The sequence below is a fragment of the Pocillopora damicornis genome, chromosome 4 (genome assembly GCF_964200805.1).
Source record: "Pocillopora damicornis chromosome 4, jaPocDami1.2, whole genome shotgun sequence".
Taxonomy (NCBI): domain Eukaryota; kingdom Metazoa; phylum Cnidaria; class Anthozoa; order Scleractinia; family Pocilloporidae; genus Pocillopora; species Pocillopora damicornis.
The window spans coordinates 8,216,297-8,239,576 of NC_142673.1; the positions used below are offsets into that span (position 1 = coordinate 8,216,297).

The window sequence follows — 23,280 nt, forward strand, 5'->3', positions numbered from 1 at the left end:
TGAATTAATAACAAATGCCACCAATCAAATCAGTACCATCCAGGAAATTATCTATTTAATTGTCTCTTTTTTACCTCTCATTTGATTACACTGCTCTTATTTGATCATTTGCATCAAATAAAATACGAAATTTGAGCTTTGTCCATCATCTGCTAGTCTTGTTTATTGTAGCAGAGCTGAATAAGGTTTTTACTTATTATTCTCGCTCCTTTTCCGGTCAGCTGAGTACATCTTGAGCTCTATGGATAATACTGACATTACTGTCTTCACATAGAAGGATTCGAGTATGACTTGAAACATTATATTCTAGATAGATAATTCAATGATTCTAGCAGAAAGACATGCACTAAGATGTTATGGATCCCACCGCTTATATCGGTGGTAAGTGAAAGTTTAAGTGAAGATAAATGTTTACATCCAGTAGGTTTGTAGTTTGTATTAGACTAGTTGTTCGTGCGGATCTTTATAACCCGAGACTGCAAGCATCGAGGTGGGAATAAATGGTCAAGACCAGGCCGGACGAAGACTGAAAAAAATTGTGTGATTTAATATGATTTACCTCTTTTGATTTGCTATCATTCAGGCGCCACCATATGCTAATTCTCAATTTACATTGACATTGCAGTACCGTGACTAAACGGATAAGTCTTAAATGTCAAAATGAAGTCGTTCGAAGCTGCCGTTTTCACCCTTTCAACCCGATCTCATGTCTCATTGCAGGCCGTATTGAACGTCAAATCTTCGAGGCACATTATTACTCGTCCACTATAGAGGTCGAGGGCCGGATTGATAAGATTGGCCTATAACGTACAGCACATTTCTGTCAAAAGTTACATCTGACTGTTTACACACGAGCATTTTAAACTTTGCCTTTATTTAGTTGCGCACGCGTGCTTTTGTTTATAATTTTTCTCACATTTTGAAACGCTGATCTTTCACTCAATACTCTCCCTTAAGATGGCCTCGTCGGTATCATGCTTATTAGGGCCAAAGCAGAGGATTTTATGACTTTATGCTTTCGTTGTTTCACCTCAAAAAAAAACTATCATGGCATCACCTACATCGCTATTATGTTACGCAGAATGAAATATTTTGTCAACATTCGCTGACGATGCCGTGGATCAACGAAAGCTTGGTATAAAAAATAGAAATACAGAGGCTCAAGGCCTTAATCATATCCTCCATTTAAACATTGCTGAGTTCGCTTAACATTGAAATTTTAAGCTTTCATATCTTTCATCTCTTTTTTATTTTATTTAGAATGCCCCGCTGTCATAGATGTAGCGTTCATGATTGACGTGTCGGGAAGTATTATCCCACCAGACCTTCCTGCTTTGAAAACCTTGATCAGTAAAGTTATCTACCATTTGGTAAAAACAGCTGATGGTGAGTTTTTTCTTGCAGTTAAATGTTGTTCAAAATTTCGGCCGTCTCGAAGGTTTAACATACCTTTGTGAACTTGATTTCTGGATTCCTCATAGCTTGAGGCATTTCGACCGTTGTGAGTGTTAAAAATAAGTTTGTACCCGTTTAGAAAATTCTATCAGCTGATAAGTGAAAAAAAACCCGTAAGCTCATTTATCAGCGGTTCCTTGGAAAGTAGAAGAAGATGTCATATAAGCATAAGGATCTGTAAACAGTCCACAAAAACGTACTGGAGGAAACCTGAGACACCCCCTTCCCCACCTGGCTCATCCACCTACGAAAAGAATGAACTGGGAAGAGACAAAAGCTAGAGGCCAGGTAACCTTTCCTGCTTCACCCTGTCTTCTTGTATCATGTTGTGAACATTTTCAGCCTGTCTGTTTTGAGGACAGAACATCAAAGAAACGATTTTCCAACGGAGACGGGAACGGGAAACAATCTCCCAACTACAAAAATATCAAGACTCAGGAAATCTGTGGCAAAAAGAAAATAGTCTTCAATTTGCAACCAGAACAATATGGGGGCGCTGCATACTACAGTTATCTTAGAGAACTCGATTTCCCCCTGACAGTAAAAAAACGAAAGTAGTGGAGACTTCCATTTGCAAATTGGGTAAACCTATCGACAAAGAAACCTTTTGAACAATCCTGTAATGGCTGGTTTGACTTTCTGCTCAATGAAATACTTGCTAAGCGTGGATTTTTGGTTTTTATATTGACGAGCCACAGCTGCGATCCCAAACGTGAGATCAATTTCAAACGACAAAAAAAATCATCAAAAGCTGTGTCCATTTGTGAAACGTGGTACATTAACAATGAAATTGGCTGAACATTCTACTTTAAGAAAAGACAGGTGTTACAATCTGGCCTATGCGATCTTGACACGTGCGAGTACAAAAGCTCGAATGTTAACATGGATTTCCCCCGAGCAGCATCAGTTTTAAGAAGTGTTTTAGATGGCGTCGTAAGCATGACTAGCGCTGAAGAATTCCAAGAAGTTTGTTCATGCTTTTCTCAAATATACATGTTTTGGTGGGGGTTATCGGGAGAAACACTACTGCTATAGCTGATGTGGACCCAGGTTCAGTCGCTCTTAATGGTCTTGCAGAAAGGATATGTTGGAAAGATCGAACTTTTTTACAAGAACCTCTCCTCTCCAGGACATTTAAATATCAAGTGACCCCCCTTCGTTACTTAATATTTACGTGATGACCCCCCCCTGTAACCTCATATCTCCTCTTACCTAATAATTATCAAAATTCAGGTCACATAAATTTTCTACGAATAGTAGCATTTACTTCCAAGTCGAAGTTTTTTCATTGGGCCAGCATTATTACGTAAAACTTTGGTTGTGTACTGGAAAATGGCATTCCACTAAGAAAGACTAGTCTATAGTGACAAGTAAACACCTAATTGTAACAGGAAAATATAGTTTACACAGGACGAAATTGCAAGAATCCGTAAACGGAAACGTGGCAGAAACATGTTAAACCGTTCCGGAAACACGACGGATAACCTGTGTTTCCGTTACCGGTTTCGTGACGTTTTCTCGCGTTTCCGTTGCTGCGTATACAACGGAAACCGGACCACTTTTACGTAAACATAACGGAAACATGGAGTTGCATGTTTCCGCCACGTTTCCGTTTACGGATTCTTGTAATTTCGTCCTGTGTTAACCCTTTAACTCCCACATCAAATTTGTAACTCTCTTTACTGTCAACCATACATTTCTTATAATGTTAGGCCAGAGAATTTAGTATTGGATCAACTAATTATCCCCAGATTGATATTTTTCTTTATTCTCATCACTAATCTAGCTGATATTGTATTGACATTGTAAGGAGAAATTCTGTCTTGGTCACCCGTGGGAGTTAAAGGGTTAAACGCAAGATGTAATTCATGGAGAACTTTTAAAAGCAAAGAAGCGGATGTTTTATATGGTAGTTGACCTAAAAAGTAATCTTTTTAACCTTCGCCAAAAAAACAATCACAATGCAAAATCAAGATTATGGATCAGCTATGCTTCATGCAAATGCTTTGCGCTATTTTTAGATCAGTCACCAAAAATAGCACTTCCAAAACGTGTAAAATCTGTTTTGTTTTGGGGCTCAGCTGTGAACCATTAATATAAAGGCTTGAGATCCATGGACTCACAAGTAATCCAATCGAAAGACAAAACAGCAACCATTACAAGTTTCTCGATTGAGACGTTGAAATCTGATCTAAAAATGAACTTTTCCGTTATTGTTCTTATTTTATTGCGTTATTTCATTCCCTTGGCCCGTGCTGGCCCAAATGAGTACGACGTTCGTCCTGTGGGGGTCTGGAGCGGTCCACCTAAAAGGCGATCAGAAATGACGAGAGGAGCATCCTGGGATACCTCTAGTGCTGAAACATTCTTCGTGAACATTCTTCCTCTTAAAATGGAAAAGACACTCAAGAACTCTTTACGTTTAGAAAATACAATAAAGGCCGAAGATTGTCCGCCAGGAATGTGGGCTTATAAAAAGAGGATGATAACATCAAAGCAAATGCTGAGGAAAGCTGTCAAGAAATCTAAGCATAGTAAACCTCACGTGGCCAAAAGAGACACCAGGCGCGCGTGTCCACCAGGGATCTCGTCATATTCAGCCAAAAAGCAATTTAAGATTCGACGTGCAGCGGAATCGTATCCCCCAATCTGGACACGGTATTCTGATAGTAGTAGTTTTAGTTTTTAATCTTGAGAATTGATTTTATTTTTTATTGTACCATGTATAAAAACTGTTTTAAGAAAATAAAAGCTTAAGAAACAAAAAAGATGCGTTTTTTGCTTCAGTTCTCAAAACATCTCGCGATAGCCATGGTCGAGAAAAGTATTGGTTAAGACGTGACAGCACTCCTATGTCGGTTGAAAGAAAAGCCATGTTTTCAATCTTCAGACAGATGGAAAGATCCTTCTCTAAACACTATTTGCCGGGTTTACATAAGAATATAATTCGTTTATCATTTTCCTTGCCTTGTTTGTGAATTCTTTGATTCAACTTCAGTCTCTTCAAGAAAAGTCAGTTTTTTAATCGCGAATTGACGAAATGTCCTGTAGCCTTTTTTCACTTCTTGATTTCTTTTTGCTTCTTTACTGCAGTTTCCTGAGTGAGGGGGAAGGGGCGGGAAATAAATCAATCGTCGCCAACAGAGTATAAACGGGGGAAGGACCATACAAAATTTATTGCCCAATAAATCCTAATGAGTCGGGATCATAGGAAAAAGTACAGAGCCCTATGGAGGAATCACGTACATCTTATCGTGATTCAACCAAAATCCTCCGAGCCCACCCCACCCCTTCTCATCACCCCACCCCACTCCTCCAAGGAGATAAATAACGACCCGTACCTCCTTTCATTTTTGTTCTTTACTGCATGCAGTTTCTTACTTTCACCCCCTTTGTGCAGTTTCTGGAGCTAGCGGCTACAATCCTGAACAGAGCCAAAAAGTGACGATAAAGCAAAGACCAAAACACTCTTTCATTTCATTTCTCACCAACGAAACGAGGTCGTAATTTTCACTTTCATTTCCTGTACTCCGAGACGGAGTAATAACAAATGTCACCCCATCAGCTGTTTTTACAAATTGTCAGATAACTTTACTGATCAAGGTTTTCAAAGCAGCAAGGTCTGGTCGGATGATACTTTCCGACGCGTCAATCATGAACGCTACATCCATGGCAACGGGGCATTCTAAACAAAAAAAAAAGGAGATGAGAGAGATATAAGCTTGAAATTTCAATGTTAAGCGAACTTAGCTATGATTAAACGGAGGATTCAATTGAGGCGTTGAGCCATTGTATTTCTATTTTTTTGTACACCAAGATTTCGCTGATCTACGGCATCGTCAGCTGATGCAAAGAAAATATTTCACTTTGCGTAATATAAAAGCAATGTAGGAGTTAGCATAACGGATTTTTTTTTGAGGGGAAACAAATAAAAACATAGAGTTATAAAATTCTCTGCTTTGGGCCTATTAGGTATGATAGCGACGAGGCCATCTTAAGGGAGAGTATTGAGTGAAATACAAGCGTTTCAAAATGTGAGAAAAACCACAACCAAAAGCAGGCTTGCGCAACTAAATGAAGACAAACTTTAAAATGCTTTTGTGTAAACAGTCAAATGTAATTGTTGACAGAAATGTGCTGTACGTTATCGGCCAATCTTATCAATCAAGCCCTCGACAAGCATAATAAGTCCTCTATTATGGACGAGTAATAATATGCCTGCCAGTTTCAGATCAGGCCTATCTGGAATGTGCCTCAAGGATTTAACGTTCAATACGGCCTGCAATGAGACAGGAGATTGGGTTGAAAGGATGAGAACGGCAGCTTCGAACGACTTTATTTTGACATTAAAGACTTATCCGCTTCGTGTACTGCAAAGTTAATGAAAATTGAGAACTTACATATGGTGGCGGCTGAATGATAACAAATCAAAAGAAGTAAATCATATTAAATCACACAACTTTTTCAGTCTTCATCCAGCCTGGTTTTGACCATTTATTCCCACCTCGAGACACAAACAACTAGTCTAATGCAAACTAGAAACCTACTAGATGTAAACATTTACCTTCGCTTAAACTTTCACTTAGCAACGATATAAGCAGTGGGATCCAAAAAATTTTAGTGGGTGTCTTTCTGCAAGAATCATTGAATTATCTATCTAGAATATAATGTTTCGAGTCATACTCGAATCATTTTAGTTGAAGACAGTGATGTCAGTATTATCCATAGAGCTCAAGATGTACTCAGCTGACCGGAAAAGGAGAGAGAATAATAAGTAAAAACATTATTCAGCTTTACTACAATAAACAAGACTAGCAGATGATGGGCGAAGCTCAAATTTCGTGTTTTTATGATGCAAATGATGAAATGAGGGCAGTGTAATCAAATGAGAGAAAAAAAGAAAGACAATTAGATAGATAACTTCCTCGAACGCACTGATTTTATGTGTGACGGTTTTTCTTACAATTAATGTTGTTCAGAATTAAGTCCGAAGGTTTAACATACCTTTGTGAACTTGATTTCTAGATTCCTGATAGCTTGAGGCATTTCGACCGTTGTGGGTGTTAAAAAATTAGTTTGTAGCCGCTTAGAAAAGACTATCAGCTGATAAGTGAAAAAAATATCGCAAGCTCATTTATCAGCGGTTCCTTGGAAAGGATAAGGTTTCATATAAACATAAGAATCTGTAAACAGTCCACAAAAACGAACGGGACGGAAACCTGAGACACTGTTGGAAACTGTACGTTACATTTATTAATCTTAAACATAAGTGATTTCGTTTATCTATTACATAACCAAACCGCATGTGTGCAGCACGTGTCTTATCGGCCCATATATGGTGCTGTTCCACGTGCTTACAAGGAGACGTGATGTGTTTTTTTTGTGAGAGTTGTGAGAGAGAGTTAATTGGAGTGTAATAGCAAAATCGAACCAAGAAATAAATCGTGAGTACGCTAGCTTTTGCACGTTTTCGACACAGTGGCGACCCTGCCAGGACAGCGTTGGAAATCATGGAGACACAGATTGCCGAACTTGAGGGCAAATTGAAGACGTTGAATTTTCGCTTGAAGAAGACAGGAGATGTCTTAAAGAAAGACGACCGAACAGCCTTTGAGAGACACAAAGTTTCGGTTGAAGCCCTAGTGACTACGGTAGTGAAGTTAAAGGATTCCATTGAGGAACAAAAGTTTACGAACGGCGAAGACGACGAAGCGGTACAAGAATGGGCCGACGAAATCGAGCTAGTCATTAACGAAGGAGACGCCTGTATACGCGAACTGGAAGAACGAATTGAGCAAATCGATCGCAATCTGAAACACGCAACCGTGCTCTATGAGCACAAGAGAGAAGTCGAACTAGAGAAAGAGAAAATGATGCAACAACAAGAAGCTATTAATCGAGCACATGCGGAGGAATTGGAATTTGAGAAGAAGAAGTTGGAGCTCAAACAAGCTCAAGCGGAACCGCCGGAAAATATGCACGGCCAAATGGCTAGCAACGTGGTGAGAATGCCCAAGCTCGTGATCACAAAATTTGACGGGACGCCGCAAGATTGGCTGCGTTTTTGGGGACAGTTCCAAAGTCAAATTGATGATTCCAGTGCCCCTGAAGTCACAAAGTTCTCTTACTTGAAAGAATTAGTGAATATGAAGGTGCGAAATCTCATCGACGGTCTTCCGTTTACGCCTGAAGGTTACCAAAAAGCTAAAGATTTACTCACAAGAAGATATGGGAAAGCGAGTGAAGTCGTGGGAACCTACGTTAGGAATATTTTGGAACTACCCACCATGCGCGAGAGAAACGTAAAGAAGATACATGAATTTTACGAAGTACTACTGTTCAATGTAGAGTCATTGCGAACATTGAAGAGCTTATCCAAATTGGACGCCGCGGTTCGATTTACATTCGACAAACTTGAGGTAATAAAGAACGAACTTGCTATGATAGATGAAAAATGGTGTGAATGGACTTTTGTAGCATTCTTAGAGGCGTTGGAGAAGTGGACGACTAATAATCCCATTTCAGACGAACCGAAATCAAAGAGTTCAAATTTCCGTCGAGATCAATCCAGAGCTTTTCTTGCCAAACAACAAGAAACCGGAAACCAGTCGAGGGCGAGCCCAGGGGCGTGTCTTTATTGTTGTAGCGAACAACATAAAGCAATTAACTGTGAAAATGTCCAAAGCATTGAAGAAAGGAAGAAAATACTTGCCGATAAGCGCTTGTGCTTCAATTGCACCGGAGCCAAACACCGGGCCAACGATTGTAAGAGCAGAAATACTTGTAAAATTTGCGATGGAAAACACCACACTTCGATATGTGACAGGAAGGAGAGACGAGAACCAGGTATGACTGCAAATTTAATTGACGATTCCAGTGTTATTCATCCCGTAGTAGTCATAAACATGGGTGGATATAAATTCAGAGCTCTTTTGGACAGTGGCGCTAGCCATTCGTATGTTTCGTCAACTGCGATTGAGTTACTTAAAGCTAAAGTGAAGAGTACGAGTTTGCGTCAAATCGCCATGCTTACAGGCGTTGAAACCAGAACTATGCAAGTATACGAAGTTGTCATGCATTCCGTAACTGGAGATTTCTCACTAAACGTGAATGTCACGAAAATCGAAAAAAGGGAACTGTTGACCTTAGACAACCCAAAGTATTCCGACCTCGTAAAAAATCACCCTCACCTGAGAGGTGTTAAGATGGACGATAGTGATACCAAGGCTCGCTTACCTGTGCACGTGATTATCGGCGCTAATGACTTTGCCAAGATACGGACGAGTGATCGTTTACGGGTCGGACGTAAAGGAGATCCAGTAGCAGAGCGTACACGTTTCGGGTGGACTATAATGTCCCCCGGAACAGATCTAGGCAACGCGTATCTTGCCGTGAATTCTACGGTGGATCACAACCGACTCTGCGCCCTAGATGTCCTAGGACTAGAGGACAAACTATCTACTCTCCAGAGCGACGTCCACGAAGAATTTAAGGAGCAACTGGCTAGGAGTCCAGACGGCCGATACGAAACTGGACTACCCTGGAAAGGGAACTGTCCTGAGTTGCCCAATAATTGTGCGGGCAGTGTGCGCAGAGTGAACTCTCTTCTACGGAAATTAAAGAGAACTGATATGCTAGACCAGTACGACGACATTATTCGGGAACAGTTAGAAGAAGGTGTGGTTGAGAAAGCACCAGCGAAGGTAACAGGCAAAGAATTCTACATGCCCCACCGAGCAGTAATACGTGAGAATGCCGAATCAACCAAGCTACGAGTGGTATATGACGCCTCGGCCCGTGCGTATGACGGTGCGCCTTCTTTGAATGAGTGTTTACACACTGGCCCCCCACTACAGAATGAGCTGTGGAATGTTATTGTCCGCAACAGATTCCATCCCATTGCAGTTGCCGGAGATGTGCGCAAGGCCTTCCTGCAGATACGTGTTAAGGAAGCTGAACGTGACGCATTGAGGTTCCACTGGATTAAAGACAAATCGACCGGAGAACTAGAAGTGCTGAGGTTTACGAGAGTGGTGTTTGGTCTTGCTCCTTCTCCTTTCCTACTCAATGCCGTGATACAACAACACCTGGAAAGTGTGCAGTCCGAGTACCCAGGGACTGTACAAGAAATTAAGAACAGTCTGTATGTAGATGATTTGATTGCCGGAGATACTACTAGGGAAGGTGCGCAACAGCTCAAACATTATGCAGTAGAGATCTTTAATCGTGCAAGGTTCACCTTGCATAAATGGCACTCAAACGTGTCAGAACTAGAAAGCGACTGTACCGATGACGAGCCTTCGTTTGCTAAACAACAGCTTGGTGCATCATCAGCTCGTGGAGAGTGCAAACTACTGGGACTCAAATGGGACAAAGGGGATGACACTTTACATGTTTCACTCCCATCTCAGCCTGCTACATTGACCAAGCGGGGCATCCTCGCCAACTTAGCGAAGATTTATGACCCGTTAGGACTCGTGTCGCCTGTAATGTTAGAAGGGAAACAAATCTATCGAGAAGCCAGTGAGATGAAGTTGAGCTGGGACATCCCACTTCCCGAGGGGATTACGAAACGGTGGCTAAAATGGGAGAAGAATGCACCGGACGATGTGTACTTTCCTCGCAGTCTTGTTCAGTACCAGGAACCGATCGACAATATCAAACTTCATGCATTTGGTGATGCAAGTATTCACGGTGTGTGTGCTGCTGTTTATGCTGTGGTTACACAGGCGTCAGGCGTGACGCAGGGTCTGATTGCCGCCAAATCCCGCCTTGCCAAGAAAAGTCTGACGATTCCTCGTTTGGAGCTCGTAGCAGGCCATATGGCAGTCAACTTGTCTACGAATGTGCGGGTTGCGCTAGAAGGCTTCAGTATGACGGAGGATATACAGTGCTGGCTCGACAGCACTGTAGCCCTACACTGGCTGAACGATGACGGAGAGTACCGCCAATTCGTGGCTAATCGGGTTAAAAAGATCCAGAGCCACCCGAACACGCAGTGGAGACATGTACCGACATCCGAAAACCCTGCTGACCTGGGGAGCAGAGGTGGCAGTGTGAATGAAGCACAGCTATGGTGGAAAGGTCCACCGTGGTTATCCGACCGATCCCAGTGGCCTGCTAATATTAGAGAGTTTAAGATACCTGGACGGCTGACCTCGAGGACGTTAAAATTGAGCGCGAGGGACGGGGTCGATGACGACTACCTTGGCGGGAAACTTTTCACGTTAAGGAGCAGATTTCAAGCTGAGGACGACAACGTTTTGTTCATCATGGCATCTTTAAGAAAGACTCGTGAAATGATTGTTATTGCTTACGCGGAAGGGCTATTGACGGATGAAGAGTTTAGAGTTTCGAGCTCCGAAGTGGGTTTCACGTCAATCCCCGACGAATTTTCCTCCTCTCGAATTTTACGCTTAAACTTTTCCTTGATCAATTTGAATCGCTCTCTTACAGATCGCTTGTTTACACGGAATTTGGCGGTCTCACAGGTATTAAGGTGATTCGAAATTTCTTCCCAAGTTTTGCCTCTTTCGACCGTTCTTTCTTTGAATTTGTATGGCTGACAGACGAGTATTTCCCGGCAGAGAAGGAGATCGTGCTCTTCCTTCCATTCCATGCTCGCTAATCCTGTAAATAAAGAGAAGGCAGATAAACAATTTCTCTGATTTCTCGCTCCTAACTGACCAAGGGAAAAGCATTTAGACCGTGTAGATGAAAGTTTAATACAAGATAAGACATCTTTCACTCAGAGGATAAGTGGGTTCAAGTGGTAGGGACTTTTTTTTAGTAAAGCAAGACAATTTAACGCACGTGTTCAGTCGAAATGCTCCACCGTGGCTGTGCACAATGCACATCACTTTTACAATTTTAACCAGCTTGTCAGTGGTTTTATTGCCCAAAACAAAAAAGTGACAAACAATGTTCACCTAATGAAGTTTGAAAATCTAAAAACATGCGGAAGTTTATGGGGAAATAATAGTAACAGTACTCACGTTGACTGGTGGACGGCAAAACACCACTTCTCACGTCCTCGACACAAACAGGACTGAAATCCGCGTGGACCAGGCATGCGCATTGTGGTCTACACGCGAAATTTACTTCCGGTCAGCCGTCCACGAGGTCAGCCGTCCAGGTATCTTAAACTCTCTATTGTGACAAAGGCGACGGATGACAGCAACGCAGAAAAGAAGGTTCAACGAGAACTTTTTGCGCTCGGTGTTGAAGCAAACAATGACTTTGACACTGTTCTCGAGAAGTTCGGCTTGCGTAAAGCCATGAGAATTTGTGCATGGATCTTGCGGTTCAATCACAATTCTCGTCACCCTTCCAAGAGAATCATAGGACCTCTTACGACGGAAGAAATTCAGCAACAAGAAATGTCCTGGATTAAGCGAGCGCAGAGCCAAGGGGCAAAGACGGTCAAGTTTGCCAGTGACCAGGAACAACTGAATCTACAACTAAACACCGATGGTGTATTGGAATGCCGAGGACGCATTCAGGGTGAGTATCCGATTTACTTACCAGATTCTAATTCTTTCACAGTGGAAACAGTGAAGCAAGCGCACGGGGTAACTCTCCATGGGGGAGTCAGCATGACTATGGCTAAAGTACGAGAAAGATTCTGGGTGCCAAGGCTTCGACGGCTTGCTAAGAGAGTAGTGAAGCACTGTTTTGGATGCAAGAGGTTCCAAGCTCAGCCCCTTCATGACCCACCGCCAGGTGATCTACCGAAGTCACGTACAGAAGGGAGCACACCATTTGACGTCATCGGGGTGGACTTCGCAGGACCAGTCAAGTATAGTGGCAAGAGCAAACCAGAGAAGAAAGCCTACGTTGTACTCTACTCCTGTTGTCTTACCCGCGGAATCTTCCTGGAAGTACTTCCCAGCCTAGAAACAAGCGAATTTATCAAGAGCTTTAAACGTCTGACCGCGAGGAGAGGTCGACCATCCCTTGTCTACTCGGACAACGGTTCTACCTTCACAGCTGCGGCAAAGTGGCTGACGAAAGTGAAGGAGGATGAGAAGTTCCATTCATTTTTGAGTGACCAATCCATTATTTGGCGCTTTAACGTGAGTAGAGCACCATGGTGGGGAGGACACTTCGAAAGACTTATTGGCTTATTTAAGTCTTCATTCTACAAGTCTGTGGGTCAGGGTCTGCTAGACTGGGACGAGCTCTGCGAAGTAGTCCTTGACATCGAAGTGTCGCTTAACCATCGACCTCTTAGTTACGTGGAGGATGACCCGCAGTTCCCTACACTAACACCCAACTCCTTCCTGTTTCTGAATGCTAACATTTTACCTGAGTTCGAGCCACATCGGCTCGAAGACCGTGACTTGAGGAAACGTGCGAAATTCTTGAAAGCTACCAAAGATACAATGTGGCGTCGCTGGACCACAGAATACCTTAGAGCTTTGAGAGAGAGGCATAAACTTAAACACAACACCAAACCTAACAGCTTGTCCGTAGGAGATGTTGTTATCATTAAGTCTGAAGAGCGAAACCGAAATCAGTGGCCCATGGGGGTAGTAGAAGAATTATTCAGTGGTCGTGATGGTGTTGTTAGGGCAGCGAAATTAAGAGCAGGCAGAGGATTCATGGAACGCCCAATCCAACATCTCTATCCATTGGAGTTGTCCTGCGATCGAAACCCTCTGCCTTGTAATGACCCACCTTTGAACCCAACTGCATTGGAGTTCCGACCGCGACGAGATGCAGCTGTGGCAGCAAGTCAGCGAATACAGGACATTGCCGAGCAAGACACTTGAATGTGTTTACTAAAGAAACTTTATTTTTATGCTTATTTCTTGTTGTGTTATGGAGTCTGTTCCACTTACATATGCCTTGTTCCCAAGTCATATGGGGGAGGGTGTTGGAAACTGTACGTTACATTTATTAATCTTAAACATAAGTGATTTCGTTTATCTATTACATAACCAAACCGCATGTGTGCAGCACGTGTCTTATCGGCCCATATATGGTGCTGTTCCACGTGCTTACAAGGAGACGTGATGTGTTTTTTTTGTGAGAGTTGTGAGAGAGAGTTAATTGGAGTGTAATAGCAAAATCGAACCAAGAAATAAATCGTGAGTACGCTAGCTTTTGCACGTTTTCGACAACACCACCCTTCCCCCCCCTCCCCCCCCCCAGCTCATTCACCTACGAAAAGTATGAACTGGGAAGAAGAAACTGCTCCACCCAGCCTTCTTGTATCATGTCGTAAAAATTTTCAGCCTGACAGAACATTAAAGAAACGATTTTCCAACGGAGACGGGAAAGGGAAACAATTAATATTTGAAGACTCAGAAAATCTGCGGTAAAAAAGAAAATAGTCTTCAATTTGCAAATAGAACAATATGGGGGGCTGCATACTACAGTTATCTTTGAGAACTCGATTTCCTCCTGACAGTAAAAAACAACGAAAGTAGTGGAGACTTTCATTTGCAAATTGGGTAAACGTATCGGCAAAGAAACGTTTTTAACAGTCCCGTAACGGCTGGTTTGACTGTCTGCTCAATGAAACACTTGCCAGTCCGTGGATTTTTTATTTTTAGATTGACGAGCCACAAACGTGAAAAAATCATCGAAAGCTGTGTCCACTTGTGAAACGTGGTACATTAACAATGAAATTGGGTGAACATTCTACTTTAAGAAAAGATAGGTGTGACAATCTGGCCTATGCAATCTTGACACGTGCGAGTACAATGGTTCTTACCACGTTTTGACGTCCTCTGTGGTCTATTACTGAACAGACGCACGGCAACTTGGAATTTATTTGCTAATTAAATAACGAAGGGGGTCACATTGTAAAAAAGTGGTCACATTGTAAAAAAGTGGCACACGAGGCGCAGCCGAGTGTGTCACTGATGTTCTTACCACGTTTTGACGTCCTCTGTGCTCTATTACTGAACAGACGCACGGCAACTTGGAATCTATTTGTTAATTAAATAACGAAGGGGGTCACATTGTAAAAAAGTGGTCACATTGTAAAAAAGTGGCACACGAGGCGCAGCCGAGTGTGTCACTGATGTTCTTACCACGTTTTGACGTCCTCTGTGCTCTATTACTGAACAGACGCACGGCAACTTGGAATCTATTTGTTTTATATAGTAAAGAATTAAAATATACGGAAAAAAAGTTTTAGTGATGACATCATCTATACGTCTGCCCTCCAATAGATCATAAGTGAGAACCAATCAGAATGCGTGCATAACTGAGCTTATTATATAATATTTGATATTGTGATGACCCCCCTGTCACCTCATATCTCCTCTTATATGCTCAGTAACTATTAAAATTCAGGTCACATACGTGTTCTACGAACATTAGTATTTACTTCCAAGTAAAATGTTTTCATTGGGCCAGCATTATTTCGTAAGATTTAGGTTGTGTACTGGAAAATGGCATTCCACTGAAAAAGACTAGTCTACAGTGACAAGTAAACACCTAATTGTAACACGAAAATACCGTTTAACACTTTAACTCCCACATCAAATTTGTAATTCTCCTTACTGTCAACCAATTCTTATAATGTTAGTTCAGAGAACTTAGTATTGGATCAACTTATCATCCCCAAATTGATATTTTTCTTTATTCTCATCTCTTATCTGGTTGATATTGTATTAATATATGTAAGGAGAAATTCTGTCTTGGTCACCCGTGGGAGTTAAAGGGTTAAACACAAGATGTAATTCATGGAGAACTTTTAAAAGCAAAGAAGTGGTTATTTTACATGGTAGTTGACCTAAAAAGTAATCTTTTTAACCTTCTGTAAAAGAGCAATCACGAGGCAAAATCAAGATTATTATTAGCTTAGTCACCAGAAGTAGCCCTTTAAAAACGTGTAAAATCTGTTTCGTTTCGGGGCTCAGCTGTGAACCGTTAATATAAAGGTTTGAGATCCATGAACTCACAAGTAATCCAATCGAAAGACAAAACATCAACCATTACAAGTTTCTCAATTGAGAGGTTGATATCTGATCTAAAAATGAACTTTTTCGTGATTGTTCTAATTTTATTGTGTTATTCCATTCACTTGGACCATGCTGGCCTTATCAGTGAGAAAATGAAGGTATCAACAACTGAGCACGACGTTCGTCCTGTGGAGCTCTGGAGCGGTCCACCTAAAAGGCGATCAGAAATGGCGGGAAGAGCATCCTGGGATACCTCTGGTGCTGAAACATTCTTCGTTAAGAAACCTTTTATCATGGACAAGGCACCCAGGAACCCTTCACGTTTAGAACATACAATAAAGGCCGAAGATTGTCCGCCAGGAATGTGGGCTTGTAAAAAGAAGATGATAATGTCAAAGCAGATGCTAAGGACAGCTGTCAAGAGGTCAAAGCAGATTAAACGTCACGTGGCCAAAAGAGACACCGAGCGAGCGTGTCCACCAGGGGTCTGGTCATGTTCAGCTAAAGAGCAATTTAAAATTCGACGCGCATCGGAATCGTATCCCCCAATCTGGACACGGTAGTCTGATAGTTGTAGTTTTAGTTTTTAATCTTAAGAATTGATTATTTTCTATTGTGCCATATATAACTGATTTTTTTTTTATTATTATTGTGCCATTTATAAATACTGTTTTAAGAAAAATAAAAACTTAAGAAATAAAAAAGATGATTCCTTTGCTTCTTTTATTTCTCAATATTCATAGCCGAGAAAAATATTGATGCCGGGGTCAAGACGCGAGAGCGCTCCTACGTCGTTTGAAAGTAAAGCCATCTTTTCAATCTTCAGACAAAGGGACGATCCGTCGCTAACCACTAGTTGCCGGGTTTACATAAGAATATTATTCGTTTATCATTTTCCTTTCCTTATTTGTGAATTCTTTGATTCAACTGCAATCTCATCAAGAAAAGTCAGTTTTTCAATTGAGAATTGACGAAATGTCCTGTAACTTTTTTTTTGCTTCTTTATTTCTTTTTCGTTCTTTGGTGCAGTTTCGCCAACAGAGTATAAATTGGGAATAAAATTTGTTGCCAATTAAACTCTAATGAGTCGGGAACATAGGAAGAAATACAGAGCCCTATGAGCGAATCAGGTACATCTTATCGTGATTCAACCAAAATCCTCACTGCGTTCGAGGAAATTATTTATAATTGGCTTTTTTTTTTCTCTCATTTGATTACACTGCTCTCATTTGATCATTTGCATCATAAAAACACGAGATTTGAGCTTCACACATCATCTGCTTGTCTTGTTTATTAAAGCAAAGCTGAATAAGGTTTTTACTTATTATGCTCACTCCTTTTCCGGTCAGCTGAGTACATCCTGAGCTCTATGGATAGTACTGACATCACTGTCTTCACATAAAAAGGATTCGAGTATAACTTGAAACATTATACTCTAAAGGACCACCACAAGATAGACAAGTCAATGATTCTTGCAGAAAGACATTAAGATGTTTTGGATCCTACTGCTTACGTCGTTGGTAAGTGAAAATTTAAGTGAAGGTAAATGTTTACATGCAATAGGTTTGTAGTTTGTATTAGACCAGTTGATCGTGCGGAACTTTATAATCCGAGACAGCAGGCATCGAGGTGGGAGTAAACGGCCAAGACCAGGCTGGACGAAAACTGAAAAAAATTGTGTGATTTAATATGATTTCCCTCTTGATTTCCTATCATTCAGGCGCCACCATATGCGAATTCTCAATTTTCTTTGACTTTGCAGTACACGAAGCAGATAAGTCTTTAATGTCAAAAGTAAGTCGTCCGAAGCTGCCATTTTCATCCTGTCAACCAAATCTCATGTCTCATTGCAGGCCATATTGAACGTCAGATCTTCGAGGCACATTCCAGGTAGGCCTGAATCGCTCATGAATTCTGACACTGGCCGGTATTAGAGTGACTCAAAGTTTTTTAAGACGCTGCACCAAAACTATATGAACAGATCAAGATATTATTACTTATCCACAATAGAGGGCTTATTATGCTTGTCGAGGGTTTGATTGATAAGATTGGCCGATAACGTACACCACATTTCTGTCAAGAGTTACATCTGATTGTTCACACACCAGCTTTCCAAGGGTAAAGTTTGCCTTTACGGAGTTGCACAAGTGTGCTTTTGGTTATGATTTTCACACACTTTGAAAAGCTGATACATCTCACTCCATACTCTCCCTTAAGCTGGCCTCGTCGCTATCATGCCTATTAGGACCAAAGCAGAGAATTTTATAACTATATGCTTTCATTTGTTTCACCTCAATAGAAAAAAATCCGTTATGGTATCACCTACATCGCATTTATATTACGCAAAGTGAAATATTTTCTTTACATTCCCTAACGATGCCGTAGATCAGCCAAAGCTTGGTGTAAAAAATAGAAATACAGAGGCTCAAGGTCTTAAAAATATCCTTCGTTTAATCATTGCTGAGTTCGCTTAACATTGAAATGTTAAGCTTATATATCTCTCATCTCATATCTCTCATTCAGAATGCCCCGTTGCCATGGATGTAGCGTTCATGATTGACGTGTCAGGAAGCATTATGCAACCAGACTTGGCTGCTTTGAAAACCTTGATCAGTAAAGTTATCTCACAATTTGTAATAACAGCTGATGGTCAGTTTTTTCTTGTAGTTAAATGTTGTTCAAAATTTAGTCACTTTTTTTTCGGTTCGTCTTTTCATCTTAAAGCTTTAATGCAATGGGTCAATCAAATTGAAGCTACAATATCCCCACCCTCCTCCCCCCCTCCTTAGCAACTCTCGTTTAATAAGTAAAGTGCTTACACTTGTATAACCATGCACATTAAAAAAACAAAACAAAAACAAATGAAAAGTTCTCGTAAGTTTGTCTTTTTATCCTTACAAAGTCTAACTAGCTTCCAGCTTCCAGCTTCTTACTTGATACCTAACGACTCCTTCCATCCCATGTTCCTATAAATGAGAAGACTGGGGACGAGTTTAGTCACAAAACTATCCTCCGTAGTCAATTCAAGGTACATATTCATTCACTTTTTTCAGGGGCTCACGTGGCGTTGATGACTTTTGCAAATACCCCCAATGATCAATACTATTTTAAAGATAAACAGAATATTTTTGCAATCCAAGAGGCCGTACAGGGTTTATCTCACCCCGGAGGAGGATCAAAGATGGTTGTAGCTTTTAAGGAGGCTCGCAAATTATTTTCAGAAGCTGCTGGTGGAAGAGATTTCGTTACACGTGTGCTTGTCATTGCCACTGATGCTGACTTCTATGGTAGGATTCAATTGTTTTAGGTGAAACTACTCACTACAGTTTGTTTTTTTATATTTAAAATGGATATATTATCACAAATTCGTAGAGTATAACAGAGCGACAGTGGTCTGTGTTGTTATCAACAACAGCAATCGTCATCACAGTGGTAAAAACGTTGTGGCCGAGTTCTGGGTAGGACCTCCCGGCGGTCGAAATCTAATTACAACGTACTACATTTTTACCCATCTGTAGCCCCCACGTTACTTTCATTGAGAAATTGTCCGCGCAGGTTTGGATGACATGAAACGAAATGAAAACAAATGGGATGAACGTTCTGTATTATTTATTTCATTTCCTTCCAGAGAACGATTTCAAGCTGGCTGTGAACTCTTCACAACAAGTCAAAGATGATGGGATTATCATCATTGGCCTAGGAATCAGCTCCCAAGTTAAACCGATAATGTTAAAAGCGCTTGCTTCCTCAGAGGAACAGATTTTGCTGGTTCCCCACAGCGCCTCACCTGTTAAAAAAGATATCGCGGGTGATCTTATTTCAATGATATGCGAAGGTAAGTTTTATTCAAATGACTGTTCGGTTATAATTACTGAATATGAGTTGCTCTGAAGATATTTAACTGGCTTTATGCCTTAGTTAGTTTGCTGATTGCGTCTAAGTTGTGATGCAAGTGTAAGAAAAAACTTTACACGGAGTAGGGAGGTCGCTCGCGCTGTTTCCCCGACCACAATTCTAGGTATGACCCGCCAGCCGACACTCAACGGCACTACGATACGTGGGGCGAAGCTCTTCTGTTTAGAGGTGGCGAGCGATGAACACAGTGGCCTAACGTCTGCGCACGTGTAGGTGTTGTAATGGCTAGATGGCGTGCTTTTCAGGCCGTCAGCTTGTGTGGTTGTTTGCAACCCTCACACGAGTTGTACACAACCACACAAGCCAGTAAGTCACGATGTTGTAAAAGCCCATAACTGTTTGAGTAAAGCTCGAGACAGAATGGAGTTTTCCTTTTCCCCACTTTCGCTTATTTTACTGATTTCGATAAACGTTTCCATGAATTTTCTTTCGATTATTTTGCGAGATAACAGCTGCTTTTCATTTGAAATTTGGCGCGCAGCAGGCCAGAGTTGATTCCTTCGCGCATGCCCAACGTTTGACCGCTGTGTTGATCGAGTCTCACGGGCTCTTCATGCCGCAGGGTTAGTTAGAAGTAGGAGCCTACTCACAAGGTTTTCTAGGCAGTACATTCATCTGAAATCTTATCCTTCAATAATTCAATGGTAGTAACACAAAAACACTCTATGATGAGCGGTTCGAGGGATTTTATCCTATCACCCTCATTATCATATCGTTATTGTCTCCTTCTGTTTTTCTTCTCAGTTGCTAGAAAACCAGAAGCAATCGTTTCTTTGAGGATGGAAGGGTCTGCTTTACAAGGTCACCTGATCAAGGCTATGCACTCAGATAATGAGTTGCTATGTGCCTTAGCGTGTCTGAACACCAGAAACTGTTTCTCGTTCAACTACAGTATAAACAGCCAACTCTGTGAACTGAACCATACAAACAGGCTTACATCATCCGATGATTTGATCTTAAATCCTGATTCTGCACACTACGAAATGGTTTTCAATTAAGAATTTACTCTCAGCTGCTCACAGTCGTCTCTGGAAACGAACAAGTAGACTATTTGTGGTGACAGACATGAAGGAAGTTAACTGCCGCTTTTTCTGCGTTACATAGGAGCCTGGAACTTAAACATCACTAGCTATTGAATGCCGACGTCAGTAGATGAGGAATTCACCATCGATAGCCAAGAACCTGCGTAATCGTTGTCGCAAAGACACCGAATAAGATATTTATGCCAAAATCATCGAATGCGTACATAAACGTTGGTAATAATTCAGGTTGATTTTTGCATTGGAACACTGAAGTCTAAGTATGCGTCTTAGGTCACCTAGATTGGAAAACAGTTCGAAGAGAATCAAGGAAAGCCGTCGCTACGAGTTAGTTTGTCGAAAAAAAAGAAACCTTCAGTAAATATGCTCGCGGGAACGTGAAAATAGAACACACATAACTGTTCGGTAAAAAAGCAAAGTTCAATTGAGCGTCGAAAGTAATTGGAGATTGCTTTGGTATTGTATACTTTCGTTATGTGATTGGTCCAGAAAACTCGTGCCACTCTCTCAACCAATCAGATTCAAAACTAACACCAATCGCGACTTGGTCACTCGCGTTTTAGAAAGTTTGTTTGTTTTCACTGGAGTTCTCATTTGTTCCTGGTGATATTTTCTTTACCGTTATTAGACGTTGAGATTGCTTTGGTTCTTGGTTTTATGACACTAAATCAAAATGCACTCTAAAAAGAGAAAATGTAGCTATGTGTGTCCTTTCTCTCAGTAATTCATCATTAAATTCTTTGGGACACAACAGTTTCCGGATGTTGAAAAAAATTAAAATTACAAATTTGGAATGCTCTCATATGCACTGGAAATCCAGGTCTGCTGGAAATCTAACCTTTACCGACTTTACAAGATGTTTGATTCTTTGCGTTTTCTTTACTCTCACACCTACTTCGTCTTGGTTTTTGCCCTCAAACAGGAAGTCGCTAAAAAACTCTGTGGACGCAAGTACACCAGAATTAAAAAAAACCAAACATTTCATTTATTTCTCCTCTTTTACTGATAAAATATCCAAATTTTATTTGAGCAAAAGGTGCGGAAACCGCAAGATTGTTTTTGTGTCCAGCAGACCGTATTTTGGATTATTCTTTATCCCTATCCACGTGCCACGTGCATAACAGCTTCTGGGGCCGTGAGACCACTCATAACACCCACCCACGCGTTGTAATACTGTGGGGCGATGTCACTCATAAACCATTTGCTGGTGATAGAACCAGCGCAATTCTTTTTCACTTCACGAAAGAACGTACACATAGTTGTGAAATCTTCATGATTAGAAAGGCACCATGCAGCAGGAAATCCTTCACCATACTCATCTACCACGAGGCATGTAGTGAGAAGGAAGTCGTAAGCGTTGGTACCATGAGTGCAAACAAATACACAACAAATACCTTTGGTCCCAAATTTCTGAAGCATGTGCCTTTGAAAAGGACTCTGTATTATCAACACAAAGTCCTCCTTAGATAAGTCATACCCTTCTACCATTTCATCCTGAAACTTGCAGAAGAGTATGGAATTAGTATCAGCTGATTGTTCCCATTCCGTAATCCAAGCCAACACACTATCTTGATCATTGATGTGACGCTGAAAGTCTTTCAGCCCGAAAGCTCTTTCAATGTTCAACAAATCCTTTTTTTCCAACAGATGATGCCGAAAGAAGTTGTTCTCCGTTACACTATCTCTGATGTCGTCAAGAATTTTCTCCCTTAGAACCCCCTGTTGGATTTTTGCCGCAAACTCTTGCCTTTTCCTTTTGGCAGCCACGTATGCTGGATGTCTCTTGTGTGGCCATAGTGGGTATAGCACTTTTGCTTTGCCATCCGCTAGATTCAACATACATTAAGTGTGGAAGTACAGTTCCTCTCTATCTTGCAGGTTCCTGTGAAAAGAAAAATGCAGAGTATTCCATCATTAAAACTAAACGAATTAAAATCGTTTCTGATCGATTGTTTATGTAAATTTAGTACAATAAAGTAACGATGCAACATTATTAAAAAAAAAGAGACAGATGACCGAAAGATATGCAGAAAGACAGATAAATGAATATCTCCTATAGCATTTAATAAATTAAAATGATATTTATAATAAGTAATTTCGAGATTTCTCTTAGCTTGAAACAAAGATCTTGAGATGACATGCCTACAAAGTAGAGATTTCTTTCGTTGACCTGAACTAGTACCTTGAAACTTTCCTCTTTTCTTTCCAGTTCTGCGTGACCTCTGACTCCCACAACGGTTGCACTGGAAATAATCGACCCTAAGCCCACTGTTTTTTTGTTTCTTGGAACCTTTATTAGTAAATAAGTAAGCAAATAAAAAGTTAACAAATAAGTGAATTAATTAATTAATTAATTAACTAATTAATCAATTAATTAACTAATTAATCAATTAATTAACTAACAATTACTGGTTGAAAGTGAAACATGTTAATTGCCTGCAGAGACTGCCCTTATTGCATTTTCAAGGGTTACCGCTTTCTTTAAGTAACGCACCTGTCACCTTGACAAAAGAGCAGCCTTCCTTCTCCTCAGTGTCCGCTTTCCACGTCTCGAATTCTAAAATAAAGATATATTATGTGTCATTTGGGACTCGTCTAAGGGTCTGAAATAAGTAGATATGAAAGTTATGAGAGATGTTTAATTTAAAAAAAGAGGCTGAGTAAACCTTACCCTTAGCATTTTGCATTTGCAAAATTTCTGTCCTGAATATCACGCCTTGTTCTGTAGACAAATGTTTCCTTAGGTCCTTAATCCTGAAACATCGGTGACCACACTCAAGACATAGACACTTCCCACTTTGGAACGCTCTCTTCCCGACAGCCCTAGTATGTTTTCGGTTGATGTGTCTCTTCATGTTTGATAGTTTAACACAAGAATATTCACATTCAGGACATTGATGAGACTTCCCGGTTCCTCGTTCACCTCTATGCTTCTTTCCATTACCTGGCCT

The 23,280-nt window shown here is 40.9% G+C and overlaps 4 protein-coding genes across 4 annotated transcripts; 3 read left to right on the top strand and 1 right to left on the bottom strand.

Annotated features, from left to right (window-relative positions):
• Positions 1 to 6,965: 6,965 nt before the first annotated feature.
• Positions 6,966 to 10,958, top strand: LOC149046695 (uncharacterized). Its single transcript, XM_089202635.1, has one exon. The coding sequence runs from the start codon at positions 6,966 to 6,968 to the stop codon at positions 10,956 to 10,958; it is 3,993 nt and encodes a 1,330-aa protein (XP_089058761.1).
• A 567-nt stretch (positions 10,959 to 11,525) lies between these two features.
• Positions 11,526 to 13,229, top strand: LOC149046696 (uncharacterized). The gene has a single exon (XM_089202636.1). The coding sequence runs from the start codon at positions 11,526 to 11,528 to the stop codon at positions 13,227 to 13,229; it is 1,704 nt and encodes a 567-aa protein (XP_089058762.1).
• Positions 13,230 to 16,802: 3,573 nt separating this feature from the next.
• Positions 16,803 to 21,332, top strand: LOC113680798 (von Willebrand factor A domain-containing protein 2). Its single transcript, XM_089203864.1, has 6 exons — positions 16,803 to 16,894; positions 17,228 to 17,264; positions 17,898 to 18,023; positions 18,428 to 18,661; positions 19,003 to 19,209; positions 20,034 to 21,332. The coding sequence occupies exons 1-6, from the start codon at positions 16,865 to 16,867 to the stop codon at positions 20,285 to 20,287; spliced, it is 888 nt and encodes a 295-aa protein (XP_089059990.1). The 5' UTR covers positions 16,803 to 16,864; the 3' UTR covers positions 20,288 to 21,332.
• On the bottom strand, positions 21,314 to 22,168 carry LOC149046697 (uncharacterized). Its single transcript, XM_089203865.1, has one exon. It carries the CDS (start codon positions 22,166 to 22,168, stop codon positions 21,428 to 21,430), a length of 741 nt encoding a protein of 246 aa, XP_089059991.1. The 3' UTR covers positions 21,314 to 21,427.
• Between the last annotated feature and the right edge of the window lie 1,112 nt (positions 22,169 to 23,280).